General features: G+C 48.9%; 1 protein-coding gene across 2 annotated transcripts in view; it reads left to right on the top strand.

Annotated features, from left to right (window-relative positions):
• The first annotated feature begins 1,360 nt into the window (after positions 1 to 1,360).
• Positions 1,361 to 15,219, top strand: part of CACNG3 (calcium voltage-gated channel auxiliary subunit gamma 3) — a 60,784-nt gene continuing 46,925 nt past the window's right edge. The window contains exon 1 of one of the 2 annotated variants that reach the window (XM_073361370.2): positions 1,361 to 1,767. In XM_073361370.2, the coding sequence (XP_073217471.1) occupies positions 1,557 to 1,767 (211 nt within the window). In that variant the 5' untranslated portion in view covers positions 1,361 to 1,556. The remainder of the gene's footprint in view (positions 1,768 to 15,219) is intronic. The other variant, XM_073361369.2, reaches the window with a different exon arrangement.

The following is a 15,219-nucleotide window of genomic DNA, read 5'->3' as shown; positions in this document are numbered from 1 at the left end:
TGGCGGGGGGGGGGGGACAGAACAGGGAGGGGTAGGGGCGGCGGGGGACAGAGCAGGACGGGGATGGGCGGGGGACAGAACAGGGCGGGGCAGAGGGCCGGGGGTGGGCAGAGCAGGACGGGGAGGGGCAGGGGGCGCAGAGGGAGGGGCAGGGGCTGGGGTGGGAGGGGGGGCATGCACCGGCCTGGCCCGGCTAGCGGGAGGCTCGTGCTGAGTTTGGGACAGCGGGTCCCATGGAGAAGCCAAGTGCCCATCTGATCAGGCCGGCGGGCGAGCCCGGCTTACCGGGGGGGCTGTTGCACGGGTAGGGGCATCGCGCCGGGCAGCCCCGCGTGGGGGGGGGGCACTGCCCCAGGCTAAAGCAAGGCACGAGCTCCAGCAGCGAGAGCGTGTCGCCGCCGCAGCCAGGCACGCGTGGGTGGCATCTCGTGAGTCGTGCGCGCGTGTGAGACTAGCGAGTTGTGTGTGTGCCCGGCTGGGGCTCTCCCTGGGTGTGTGGACGCGGGGCTCGTGCCTGGCGCGTGCTGCCCGGAGCCTGCTGCCTGTGCCCCCCAGCAGCCCGGGGCTTGGACCCAGCGGCCGCTCGCGGCGCTAGCGCGGGGCTGGGGAAGGGGCGCAGCAGCCGGGCCCCGCTCCGGGCCTCCCAGCCGGCTGCCCCTTTAAGGGAGCTGCCTGCAGCCGGGGCTCATCCGCTCCGCATCACTTGGCTCCGGCTTCTGCATCATGAAAACTTGAATGGCCAGTTGGCGGGGCCGGGAGCCTGGCGGAGGCAGTCAGAGGAGCGGGGAGCGGCGGGCAGGGCAGGGCTTCCCGCGCAGGGGCAGGCGGCTGGGGAGCCCCTAGGCTCGGGGGGGACGTGGTTTTCTCCCCAGAGCTCCCAGCACAATCCCCGCGGGGCTGAGGGGAAGGCGGAGCCGGTGGCTGTCCCTCGGGGGAGGGGGTCGGGAGCGGTCCCTCCAGCACCCCTGGGGTGGGGGTGGGGCTGTGCAGGGAGCGGTCCCTCCAGCACCCCGGGGTGGGGTGTGGTGCGGGGGCCCTGCGCCGGCAGCCCTCCAGCACCCCGGGGAGCCCTGCGCCTTTCCTCTGCTGCTGTTTTCCTCTCCCTGCCCCCGCCGGCTGTGGGTGGGACCGGGGCGAGCTCCCGGAGGGGCTGGGAGCGGGTCCATTTCAGCGCGGTGCCTCCTTTCCCACCCCCCGAGAGGAGCTCGCTCGCTCTCTCTCTCTCTCTCTCGACACACACACACACACACACACACACACACACTTGCAGCCCCCCCCCCCGCCACACGCCCCCCCCTCCCCCCCGGTCTCCACCTCTCTCCTGCCGCCTTCGCCTGGAGCGCGCCAGTGGCGGCGCCGCGCCGCGGGCAGGGGACCGCCAGGCGGCTCCCGAGCCAGGCTCCGACCCAGGGGCGCCGGGCCGGGGCAGCGCGATGCGCGCCCGGAGCCCGGCTGCGGCTCAGCCTCGCGGGACAGCCCCGGGCCCCGGCCGGGCGGGCGCGCCTCGCCCCTGCGCCCCCGTCCCCTGGCCCGCTGCCGGCGGACCATGAAGCGCGATGAGGATGTGTGACCGCGGCGTCCAGATGCTGATCACCACCGTGGGCGCCTTCGCAGCCTTCAGCCTCATGACCATCGCGGTGGGCACGGACTACTGGCTGTACTCGCGGGGCGTGTGCCGGGCCAAGGCCACGGGCGACAATGAGACCAGCCGGAAGAACGAGGAGGTGATGACCCACTCGGGCTTGTGGCGAACGTGCTGTCTGGAAGGTATGTCCCCAGCGGGACGGTCCGGGGCAGGGGCCGAGTCCTTCTGCGGCTTGGCGCCGCTCAGCAGCCAGCTCAGCCCCGCTCGGGGGGCATCGAGTGAAGGCAGCCGGGGCGGGCTGGAGGGTGGGCTGGGGGCTTCCCTTCCCCTTCCCCTTCCCCTCGCCGGCTTTGCTCCCCAGCGGCACCGGCCAACTCGTGCCCCGTGTGCGCTGCCCCCGCTCCCCTCGGACCCCGGCTTCCGGAGCAGGGACAGGCGCGCCTGGGTAGATCCCCTTCCCCAGCCACGCCAGGGGAGCGGGCACCCTGTGGCATGGGCCTGGAGCCTCGCTGGGCTGGGGCATGGGCTGGCCGCAGGAGTGTGGCCGATGCTGTCAGGATGAAAAGGAGATAGAGCCCTCCGTCCCTCCGCAGGCAGGCGGACAAGAAAGAGCCGAGCGGGTTTCCCATCGTTGCTAAATCAAGTTTCTGTTTAACCCAGCCCTGTTCTCCTTTGGTTAAAGTTAAACTTTTCTGCCTGGCTCCTGCTTCCGAAGGGTCACTAATTTACTTACATCAACAGGAGCCAGCGGCCCCTTTCTACTCTAATCCCTGGTCTGGGATATGGGGTGGGCGTTAAAACTTTCTAGAGACAAATACAGCCAGCGGGCGAATGGAAACTTGAAGGAAATTCATGGGCAGCTTCTGTCTGGTCCCCTGGGGAAGTTGTGGTGGATGGTTGAGAGCCCTGATGTTCCAAAGACATCCTGATAAGAGCTGCTCCTAATGCCGGGCCTGTTTCAGCTTTCCCAGGATGCCAGTTTGGGCACCACACTTCTTCCTTTTTCTGAACAGCTTTCTGTGCTGTCCCTTACCAGAGAAACCGCTGTTTTAGTGGGCCATAGGTCCCCCTTGATGCCCATGCTCTTTTTCTAATTCGAACATGAATGGATAAATAACACACAAGCAGGTCAAGTAGTGGTGTGCTAAGGAAGATCCTAGTCCCTGTTCCAAGTCATGAATCTGAGGTCTGGAGAGATACTCTCCACTAGTCCAGTCTTTGCTGGACTACAACTGGATGATTCCATCCATTAGACCAGCAGGTCTCCAGTTTTTATATGCTGAGCCCTCTTTCCAGGAAACAAAAACCAGTCACACAGCCTCTTCATCCTGACCATGTTAGCCGGGAAAGGGACTACACCTCGCACTTCAGGAAAGGCTGCATTAGATATTGTATCTGGAAGGAAGCACCTACCATGCCCACCTGCCCATCCGTGCCCCCATCACTCACTGGAATCCAGTTTCCCAAGTCCATAAATGTCTGTCAGAACTTCACTCTGTAGTGTACTTCTACATCACTCCATGACCTCCTTGCCAGCAGCCGGAGCAGTGCTCTTCCCTGTATTCTCCATTGGCTACAAGCTCCAAACCTGACTCTGCTGTATCAACATAAGCTGCCACTTTTCTGAGTTATTTCTACCAAAAGTTTTATTGTGTGCTATTTTTATTAGGAACAGGAAATTATGATTAAGTATAAAGATGGCCTGAATCCAAGCCCTAATACCTGAGCAGTAACCAGTGAAGAGAGGAGCCAGGTTGGGAAGTTGAAATAAATTGCAGCAGCTGGTTCTGTAATGACCGGATACATGTGTCAACCAGGTACTTGGACACGGATGGCCTTTTACAGCATAAAGCTCCGTTCCTCTCCCTACTTTGCACCTTGTAATGGGAAACTCTCTCTCTCTAACCTGGCTAAATAAGATGTGATATTTCTAAGGTGCCTATTTCCTTGGTGTCTGAAAGTGCTTAATACTTGATGACAAGTACACAAAAATGTTCCTCCTTTTTGTGTTCTGTGTGTGTGCACATGTGTAAATGGTATTAAAAGTCTGATCCAACGTTTGTTGAGGTCAGTGTGAGCATTTCCATTTGCTATGCATCAGGCCTTAATTATATATAAATTAATCTGGGGTAAAGACACTCTTTTGGGGATGGGGACAGGTAAAGGGGGAAAGAGCCAGGTGTGTGAAAAGTGCTAGGGAAGCACAAGGTATTTCTGAAATTCTTATTTTTGTGTGTTACATTTTTTTTTTAAATGACTGTTTTTGTGCTACCCTCACTGATGTAACTTGCGGCTTTGGAACAAACCAAGAGAGAGAACAGGGTTGGGTTGTTTTAGAACTGATATCCTGCTCTCTTGTATAACACAGTCAATAAGGTGCCACACAGCATCCAGCTGAAGCCCCAGTGTGAATAGCACAATTCATTTCCCACAGGTCAGCGGTGAAATTGTGAGATGACTAAGGAGAAGAGTGCCTGACGTTGCACTGATCACTCCTATGTTGTATTCCTGTCTTCCACCCTTCCTCTTGTCTTTTGAGGCCCCAATCCTACAACTGATAGCTTCACAGTGGATTGCTGCACCTGGACATTGGTTTCAATCCCCAGCAGTCTGCCCGTCAGTATTATTTGCAGGACTGGGGCCTTAGCTTGTAGGCTCTTTGAGCAGGGACTCTGTCTACCATTGTGTTTGTGCAGCATCTACTACCATGGGGCTTCTATTCTGATCAGGGCATTACTGCAGTAATGGTCAGTTTGGCCACCACTCACTTTGGCTGATTTGCAGCTCAGCTACTGGCTCAAAGGGACCCTTCACTGTTAACCACTGAGCCACCCAATGCCCATGAGTAAACTGCCAGTTCCAGACGTGGTGGAATCGCTGGAGGTGCCTGGCTGCACAGCGCTAGATGCTACCGGCGCCTCCTTAATATTTGCCTGAGAAACTAGTTCGTGTTTTGTGCTCTAACTGATCTGATGCTAGAAAAGACAAATTTGCCTCCAGCAAAGGGTGAGCAGCAGATCAACATTCTCAGCTAGATAGAAGGGGACATTTTGCTGAAATAAAAGAGCTCTGAATTTCCTTCTCTAACAGAACAGCTGGACAAAATATATTGAATTAGTCACTTTGAGACCCACCTGCCTCTGCTGTGCCATAAGATGGCTGTTAAGATAGTGCATGAAATACTTTTTATGCACAAGAAATACTGACTGGCTTCTAAGGGAGATATCTCCTCAATCATACCTGAATTTATACATATTCCTTTTCCTGGATTGGAAATACTTGAATTTTGCCCTATATCAACACTAACTGGAAATGAAAATGTTGAGCTCAAAGGGGCAAAATATGCTGTTAACATTAACAGGTGCTGTCCATGCGTGGGAAACAGAACTTGTCTTGAACAGTTCATGCTCATGGCTTTTTAATGTATTTTATGCAAAGAAATTAAATGGCAAACTGTTACGTGCTAGATTTTCTCTTCCTGAGTGTTGATGGTAGATTATTCAAATGGCCAAAGTGAGTGTTGAGTTTGTACTGTCTCTCTGATGCCTTTTAAATACATGTCAGTTACACATGCACAGTAGCTGTGTGGGAACAATTTATGTCACATGACTGTAGAAAGCCCATAAGCAAAAGAGGATAAATCTTGAATGAATCAGCAAAGGACCCATAGAGACACCCACACTGGAAAATACAAATTAATGGTTGACTTGTTATCTAGAGTCTAGGCAGGAGTTCACAGACTACCAGGCTAACGTGGCCTTTGTTTTAAATTGTAGTGTTTGAATTTTAATTATCACTTGTAGAATATGTGCCTATCTTATTAAGCTACCTTATTGCTCAAACTTGACAAATATATTTTGTTCCTGTGCATCCTCTTTAGTGGTTTATAATAAATTTGTTTTTCCTCTTCTTTGACTTCATTGTTAATATAGAAAGGGGAAAATGCACAGAACTTTTATGGAGAAAAGGAAATAGTTGAGCTGGGCTTTGGTTCCTGAAAAGTAACAGCTGTTTGGTTTCCATCAGATTTAATTTAACTCAGCAACATTAAATATAGTGCTCTTAATTGTTCTCTTCCTTACGCTGGTGTCAATTGGGAGTAACTCCAAGTTATTACAGAAGTGTAAACCAGGTGTGAATGAGAGGACAACCAGGCCCAGTTTGTTTGAATTATCCACATTTTAAACACTGTCCTGTGCCCATTCATCTTTCTCAGGCACCTGCCTCACTACGCCCAGTCCCAAATAGAGGTCTCTCCAGGTGTAACCCCTAGGATCACCACCATCTTTCTAGAGAGACAAAGTTATTGCTCACTTTCTTGAAGTGAGGGTGGCTAAATGAGCTTTCTGTAGCTGACCCTGTTGTGGCATTATTTGGTTAAGTAACGTAATCCCCACTTAATTGTGTTTCATACCCACCGCACTAGGGAGCTGGCCTCAGGCTGCTCATCAGCTGAGGTTGCCCTTCTGGATCATGCACTGGTCCATCCAGGTCAGTATTCTGTCCCCAGAAATAACCAGTGCCTGTTGCTGCAAGGATGATAAAAGCCTCCATAGCATATTAGGAAAAACTTTTTCCCTAGCAGGGTGGTGAAGCACTGGAATGCGTTACCTAGGGAGGGGGTGGAATCTCCTTCCTTTGAGGTTTTTAAGGTCAGGCTTGACAAAGCCCTGGCTGGGATGATTTAATTGGGGATTGGTCCTGCTTTGAGCAGGGGGTTGGACTAGATGACCTCCTGAGGTCCCTTCCAACCCTGATATTCTATGACACCCCGCTGGATAGAAAACATTCCTGACCAATGAAGGTGATCCGCTGTGCTTTCATTACAGTGGGGTGCCCCTTGTTCATCTCACACAATTAGATACGTTCATTAATGGTCGTAAAACTATCTAGTACTATTTTTAAAAAAATCCTGCAGCCCCACTCACTGTCACAGTAGCCTCCCAGCTCTTCCCCCTGAATCCTACCATGGGCTGTTTTGGCAAGGCTGGTAGCCATCTGGCTGTTAATATCCTGTTACACACTGGCTAGAGGCCCCAGCGGAGATCAGACTCCGTTGTGCGAGGCACTTGGAGCAGGGCAGGCTCCTGTCTCTTTGCTCCACAGAAACTGGCTCAGACTCTACTGGTTGTGTATGCACCATGCGATGTATTTGAGCTCCCTCCACCAACAGTCTATTTACAACATCGCTTCTGCTTCTGGTCCTCTCCTCTGGACCTGAGGCCTCCCTTCCCTGAGGCCTTCATAAGCCTGGACTCAGCTACCTGTTCCCCTCTCTGCCCCCTGAGGCTTCCTTCCCGTGTCTCTTTATCAGTCTTGAACTGATGGGCTAACTGTCTCGTTAGCTCATCCAGCCCACCTGCCTGATTAAAGGTAATTACCAATCAGCTTTCTCCAGGGGAACTAATTGGTGTCAGAGTGATCAGAGTGCAGGCCCACCTGTTAATTCCCCGCAGTCTGTCATGGCACTCCACAAACACATTGTACGATACAGAACCTGCTCCAAAGGGCTCGTAGTCTACATCGACACGGGGCAGACGGGCAAACGGGGACGGGTCGGCCCTTAAACATGAAGTATACGTATTTCTGCTTTGGACTGTGTTCTATTTGCAGATAGCAAATGAAATTAGGTTGTGATCACTTGTACCTAAGTAAGCATCAATTTTTAGTTCTGTGATCAATTCATCTTTATCCATTAGAGTCAGGTCTAATATAGAATTACCCTGAGTTGGTTGCGAGGCTTTTTGTGTTAGAGAGTTATTTATAATGTTTAGAAGCTACAAGGCAGCATGAGACCTGTAGCACGTGTCCCCCAAATTGAAAACCCCCATGATAACACAATTGTTCGTTCCATACGTTATAGATAGATGTTTAAAGAGCTGCTTATGCTGTTCCTTCACCTGGTTTGGTGTCTGTAATAGAACCCCATCGGAACCCTGTCCTATGATTTATCAGTAGGAACACTGATCCATAAGTATTCCAGTTCCTGTTCTTCTGGGTTGTCAATAACTCGACCACTGGCAAAGGTATCTTTGATGTAGTGTCACCGCGGCCCACTCTGTTGTTCCTGACTAGGGTGTATCCAGTCACTTTAACGGTCCGGTCATGTGACTGTATTCCTAGTGCACTTACATACAATGGGGATCAACCAGTCCCCATCAAGCCCTAGGTTTGGGGGGAGTATAAAGGTGGTATGACAAGGTGTATCAGGTCCTTTGAGGCCCCCTGCTGGAGGCTTCTGGTTCCTACCACACCCCACCCCAGGAAAGCAACAGCAGAGCTGGATCTTTCAGGCCTGCCTAGAAAGGCTGCAGGGAAGTAGCCAATCACAGCACAGCAGGCTTAGCTAAAAAGAGCGGCGGGGCCTGAGCAGGTCAGTTCCTTGCTGGGGCCAGAGGGAAAGGATGGATGCTATGGCCACAGGAGCCTCAGAGAGAACCAGAAGTTGAGTTCTGGCTGCATTCCGCTTTCTGCAAGTAGAACGTGCACCTGAGAACTGTAACCCTACAGGCTGAGGTGGCCGGGAAGAGACCCAGTGGGAAGAAGCCCAGGGAGAACAGCAGCAGCTAACTGAAGGAGTTAAAGGGAGTAGTACATGACTGCTGTTCATAGGGTCCCTGGTTTGGGACCCAGAGTAGTGGGTGGACCTGGGTCCCCCCACCAGCCACTGGGGAAGAGGCCTAAGCTCGTTTAGAAGCCCAAGCAAAGGGCTGGAATGTAAAGGGCTCAGGGATGGGGCTCATGACCCTGGTAAGGGCAGACAGACTGTCTGGTGAACTCTTAGTTACTCCTCAGAAGGGGACTAAACTTGAGAGATGACCTGGTTGGAGATATGGGGCAGTGAGAACCAGTGAAGACAAAGGGTCTCCAGGCAGAAACCCCTGGGGGCGCTGCTCTATAACAGGAAATGAAAGGACTTTAAAGTTAGCCCAGGAGGGACTGAGCCCAGAGACAGGGCTGAAGACGCTAACAAGGGTACAGTGATAGTCCTAGCTGGACCTTTGTTACCCCTGAAGATGTTCATTTATGCATATTGACTCTGTGTGACTTGGCCAGAGGGCTGAGCCATTGAAGACCTGCCTGGCCAGGTCGGCAGCTGATGGGGCATCAAGAGCAAAAAAGAAAAATTGCAGTACCACTGCCAGCCCATAGGAGGCACTCACAAGACGTGAGTGTCCCCCTGTGACAGGTGGTTTAGAGCCAACTTTGTCCCAGTCCCACCCCCCTGTGGTCCTGCACCAGGTACAGCATGGCTGGACTAAAGACTCTAGACCATGGCCTCCAATACACAAGTAAAAGTCTCAGTGGAAGCGGGAAAGTGGAATTCCTGGAAGTTCTGATTTTGGAATGAGGTCAAAGAGCAAGAGCCATAGACCATGCTTCTGAAGGGAGCCAGGTCACAAACTGCCTGCCAGACCCCTGACCTTTCAAACACGCCTGTGCTCAGGTACCCAGTTTGCTTTGAACCTCCATGTAGCCAGTATTTACCCTGAGGCACAGATTGCTTTAACCAGCTCCTGAGAACTAATCTTTGAGAAACTGTCTTGGGGAGGGGGTTGTTTTCTTTGGTTTGGATAGAAGGCCTGCAGTTGTCTCTGTTAGAATGACAATGTGTTTATATGGCTCGAGTACCTGTATTCAGGGCTGTACAAAGTGACAGCTTCAACATTGCCTGCGAGTGGCGCGGGAGGAGTAACAGAGCAGTCACTGTGATGGGTGAAAGTGAAATGTGTGCTGTGAACCAGCTCAGAGTTGGGCATTGTATAACCGCATAGGAGCGGTGTGTCGTCTGGCGTCTCCAGAGCTGTGACTCTTTAATAGCGGTGGAAGTCTGCATGTGAATGAGGCTTATGTGGAATTTTTCCATGTAGGGTCACTGCTTCCATTACGGCTGTACGCAATTAGGGATGGCTAACAAAGGCTGAAAAATCCCGAGGCCGATGGCTGTGGGATGTAGCATTGGTTTTAAAGGGAGAAGACCTTGAGGATTATTACAGGAGAAAGGGATCCTCCAGGCTTTACTGCTGTGAATAGACTGTCCCACGGGGGATAATATGCTAACGTCCCGGTGGTTAGAATACAGAGATTCAGATGAGTGTGGTTGAATGGTGAGAACATGGCAATAGGAGTTACGATCCCTGACTCTGCAGTTTTATAACCTGGTGCAAATCGTTGCACATCTGTGTCTGAGTTTTACCATCTGTAAAATGGGATAATGACACCTGCCTCTCAGCAGGGCTATGTGTGTGAATCCATATGTGTCAAATGCTTTTGAATCCGTGGTTGGAATGTGGTCTAGACATGCCAAATGTTATTGTTAGTCTAGGGAATATACAGACAACTGGCAGAGAGTAACCCACTGAGCTCAGATGCAGGTGGGATCACCCCGCACTCTCTGTGGACACAGAGCATTTTGTATTGGCACAGGGGAACCAATCACTTCAGCATGTGGATCAAACACTTGTAAATTACAAAGGGGAGTTTTTGTTCTAAAGCTGTCTTGAGTAGGTGATGCCGCAGCTCCCACCTGAGGATGATTTAACTCAGAAGTCCATCAAACGCCTTGAACTAAACTTGCTACTCTTGGAACTCCACTGATTTGAAACAGAGTCACCTCCTGGATGAACCTCAGCCCTTCTCTCCTGCCCTGGGCATAAAGCAACGGATACTTACCAAGGCACAAGTAACCGGCTTGAATTTTACCCCCACATTTCTATATATGCTGTGTGCATACAGGAAGGCAGCATTATCTAGTGCACAGAGCACTGGGCTTGGAGTCAGGAGACCTGGCTTCTATTCCTGCTCTACCTGTGACCTTGGGAAAGTTGCTTTATCTCTCTGTGCCTGTTTCCCTTTCTCCTCTGTTTAGATTGCAAGCTCCTCAGGACAGGGACTGTCTCTTGCTGTGTATATGTGCAGGACCTAGTTTAATAGAGCCCTGATCTTGTTAAAGGCATCTCCAAGCTTCTGTATTATTAATTAATAAAATATGTGGAGACATATTGGTTAAACAACTGCAAACAAAGAGTAGCTATTAATGGAATGCTGTCAGATTGGAGGCAGGTCTCAAGTGGGGTTCCAGGGGGATCTGTTCTGGAGCCAGTGTTGTTGAACATATTTATTAATGACCTGGATGTAGGTATAGAAAGCAGACTGATCAAGTGGACACACAGATGACACACAGCTGGGGGTGAAGGGGGTTGCCAACACTTAGGGTGCTAGAGCTAAAATTCAGAGGGACCTTGATACATTGGAGAACTGCGTTATAGACAACAAAATGAAATTCAACAAAGACAAAGGTAAGGTGCTGCACTTAGGGAAGAAAACCCAAATGCACAAATACAGAATGGGGGATAACTGGCTTGGCAACAGCGCTGCTGAGAAGGATCTGGGAGTTGTGGTGGATCACAGCCTCAACATGAGTCAGCAATGTGATGCTGTTGCAAAAAAAAGCAAATAAATTTTTAGGTTGCATTAACAGAGACATAGCATGCGAATCCTGGGTGGTGAGACTACTGCTCTACTCGGCACTGGTCAGGCCTCCGCTGGAGGACTGTGTCCACGTTGGGTCACCAATGTATAGAAAGGATGTAGAGAAACTGGAAAGGATCCAGGGGCGAGCAACAAAGATGATCAAAGGGATGGAATGCAGCCGTACGAGCAAAGGCGGAAGGAACTGAGTATGTTTAGTTCGAAAAGAGGAGATTAAGAGGGGATATGATAGCAGTCTTCTGATACTTGAAAGGCTGCCATAAAAGGATGGAGAAAAGTTGTTCTCTCTTGCCACGGCGGGCAGGACAAGAGGCAGTGGGTTCAAACTACAGCACAGCCAAGTTAGATTAAATCTCAGGAAAAACTCCCTAACTGTAAGACCCGTCGACCAGTGGAGCAGATGCCTGGGGAGGCCATGGAAGCTCCTTAACCGGAGGTTTTCCAAAGGAGGCTGGACTGCATCTGTCTGGGAGGGTTTAGATCCAACAAATCCTGCATCTTGGCAGGGGGCTAGACCAGATGACCCTGGTGGTCCCTTCTAACCCTATGATTCTAATAATGTATGATAGAAGCCTCCTTTTACTCAGGTAGGAGTGGATAATAGAGGCTGTTAGTTTTGCATTGCCAGTGTTGGGGCATTTTCACAGTTGTAATGTTGTGGGGCTGGTTGTTTTAAATTCCTATTTTTGCTCATGCAAACCAGCTCTGGTCCCAGGCTTGATGTGCAACACCTACTTAATGCATTTAAAATAGAGACTGATCAGTGCAGAACATATTGTGATTTTACTTCAAAAATACCTAGATGTACATTTTCAAAAGTGACTAGTGCTTTTTGGAAGCCCAATTTGAGATACTTTAAAGGGGCCTGATTTTTCAAGGGCAGGAGCTCTCAGCAGCTTCCAAAAATCCGGTCCCTTCCAAGAGTCCCGTGTTGGACACCCAAAATCACCACTTTTGAAAGCTAGGCCCTTTTTATTTAATTTTTTTTTTTATTTTTAAAGTACTATAACTCAAAAATGGCATTTGTGTCCCAATGTGTCCACAATGTGCTGTGATTGCTCTGGGTATCTTGACAGGAGCTTCGATGAAATGGCCAGGATGTTAAACTTTGCTAGGTGTCTCCTATATCATACTAATTACTGCTCACATGGATTTTCCCAAGGATTTTAAATGCACATAATGTACACTCCAATAAATTGACATTAACCTCATTTATCAAGTTAATACAAGGGTTTTTTAAAAATGTATAAATAGTTAGCACCACTCTGCAGCAACCACAGGAGGGCCCTTCTATAGAGAAGGGTGTCAAAGTGCATGGTTCACATTGTAAATGACCCTCTCATTATAATAAGACAGAAAGTATCATGTTGCCTCTATATAAATCCATGGTATTCCAACACCTTGAATACTGCATGCAGATGTGGTCGCCCCATCTAAAAAAAAGATATATTGGAAAAGGTTCAGAAAAGGTCAACAAAAATGATTAGGGGTATGGAACTGCCTCCATTTGAGGAGACATTGATAAGACTGGGACTTTTCAGCTTGGCAAAGAGACAACTAAGGGAGGAGATGATAGAGGTCTATAAAATCATGACACGTGTGGAGAAAGTAAATAAGGAAGTGTTATTTACTCCTTCTTATAACACAAGAACTCGGGGTCACCAAATGAAATTACTAGGCAGCAGATTTAAAACAAACACAAGGAAGTATTTTTTCACACAACGCACAGTCAACTGTGGAACTCCTTGCCAGAGGATGTTGTGAAGGCCAAGACTATAACAGGGTTCAAAAAAGAACTAACTAAGTTCATGGAGGATAGGTCCATCAATGGCTATTAGCCAGGATGGGCAGGGATGGTGTCCCCTAGCCTCTGTTTGCCAGAAGCTGTGAATGGGCGACGGGAGGGATCACTGGATGATTCCCTGTTCTGTTCATTCCCTCTGGGGCACCTGGCACTGGCCACTGTCGGAGGACAGGATGCTGAGCTGGATGGACCTTTGGTCTGACCCAGTCTGGCCGCTCTTACGTTCTCTCCCTGGCTGATTCATAGAATGGCTCTGCTGTGGCCTTTGTTGTTATTAACTCTTATCAGCACAAATAGCATGTAGATGCCTAAGGAGGTAAAGCACCCAAATCCAACTCCCGTAGGCTGCTTTGACAACGCCAGCCTTGGCGCACGGGAAAGTGAAGAGGGAAATGGAATGAAAACTCAGCCTCTTCTCATCTCCCTGGGTCTTCAGATATACAATTACCCAATCTATCTGAAAGGCACTTTCAGAGCCATCTAATATATCCAGTACATAGTACATAGTACAAGTGTACAAGGAGAAGGAGTGTTATCTAGTGGTTAAAGCACAGGTCCAGCAGCCAGGAGTTCTGAATCCTGTCTCCAGCTCTCCAGGAACTGACTCCTTCTGTGTCCTTGGAGAAAGGCTAAAATTGTGATATAGCCTTTTACAATCTTTGACATGATTTTTTGGACTTATTTCTTGAAGTTTTATCTTGCTACAATTTAGTTTAGTCATTGATATTTAGGAAATAGTTGAAGATGTTTTTTTCAAAAGCAATCTTCAGAGAACTCACTGTGGTTTATGGCTTCACATTTCTTCCTAAAGTTATTTGTATCTTTTCTTTTCTCTTCTCTGGGGTTAAATGTACAAATTGAATCCATCTATTTTGCCATTCCTTTTGTGAAATCCTAAAGCTCAGACTATAATGAACCATGGCTCAACGTGAACCCAGACTTCAGGGAGAAAGTAAGGTATCAGCAGGCATCTAGAGAGATTCCTTTGATTAAGGAGACACCTGCTGTGATAAAGAGTGACCATGTCTGTTTGATTACTGGTGTCTACTTTCTTTGCTCATGTATATTGACAGAGCTCCACAAAAATTCAATAAACAGAAGACATTTCAGAGTTTGCATTCCTTATTATATTATACACTATTGCATTCCTCATTATAGCATTTAAAATTGATTATATAACAAAAAAGTGTTAACTTCATTGATTGGTGGGACTAGCCCTGATGATTCACATATGAGTCTTTACAGTCTTACCTTCTAAGCTCCATGCTTAGGTCGATCAGCTCAAACATTTTAAATTTAATATTTTAGAAATATAATCTGCAGGTAGGGCTGTGCTTTATTTTAAAGCACATTCCGTGTCCTGATGAATATTTATGTCCTAGGAAAATACAAAGTAGCCTGTTTGAAAGTGTTAACCTCTTGATGCCATTACCCAAAGCAAACATAAACCTCACTTGACATGCACATCTATTTTGAGATTTCTGAGGGGAAAATATTGAATATTGGCTACAATTGACTGGATGGTGACCTTGCTTGACAAATGTATGAAATGAATATAAAGGAATAATTGTCTGAAGTGAAATTAACCTTGGCCCACCCAACACACATCAAAAAGATTTCAGAACAAAATCCATTTTTGTACTCAAATTACCATGTATTCTGTGATGACGAAAAAAAAGAAAAGAAAGGATTGATTTCTGCAAAATGAGGCCCAGAAAAATCAGACCTTATCCCCCAGAGCAGAAACAGAAATCCATATTGACACTAAGACAGAGATTTCCATAATGGTGCAAAAAAGGAAAATTTGTGTGTGTGGTTGCTGAGACTGTAAATCAAAGTACAGTCCTTGTGCACAGACATTATGCACATACATGCAGTTATAAAAACAGGGGCCTCTCTGTCCATGGAAACCACTCTTGCCAACAATTATTTGTTTTTAGCCCTCCTTAGAGAGCCCAGAATCAGCTCTGCATCTGTGCCTGGATACCATGCTACGGCGTGCAATATGAACCCCAGGGATCTAGAACTCCAAACCACAAAAGGCAAGAAAAACAATGTTCATGTTGTGGGGTGTTAGATCTACACCTGTCTTGTCAAATAACAGCACAATATGAATGGTGCTGGAGCCTGATTTATTGGCTTATATACTCCTCTGCCACGTTCATTTCCCTTCAGTGTCTCCTCCTCTTCTGGTGCAGTTTGAGCTCTTGGTTGTCCCCTGTGAAGCCTTGAATGCTCTCGGATCTGGTTACTTTTGGAAATCACTTTCCCCCTGTGCTCCAATCTGTTCTGTATCCTGCCCAGTCACTCATGTTGTTGATTGCTGGGGTTGTCCTCT

This window comes from Lepidochelys kempii, chromosome 10, assembly GCF_965140285.1.
Source record: "Lepidochelys kempii isolate rLepKem1 chromosome 10, rLepKem1.hap1, whole genome shotgun sequence".
NCBI lineage: Eukaryota > Metazoa > Chordata > Testudines > Cheloniidae > Lepidochelys > Lepidochelys kempii.
The sequence above is the reverse complement of the archived record's forward strand: the minus strand, read 5'-3'. Positions and strand labels throughout refer to the sequence as shown.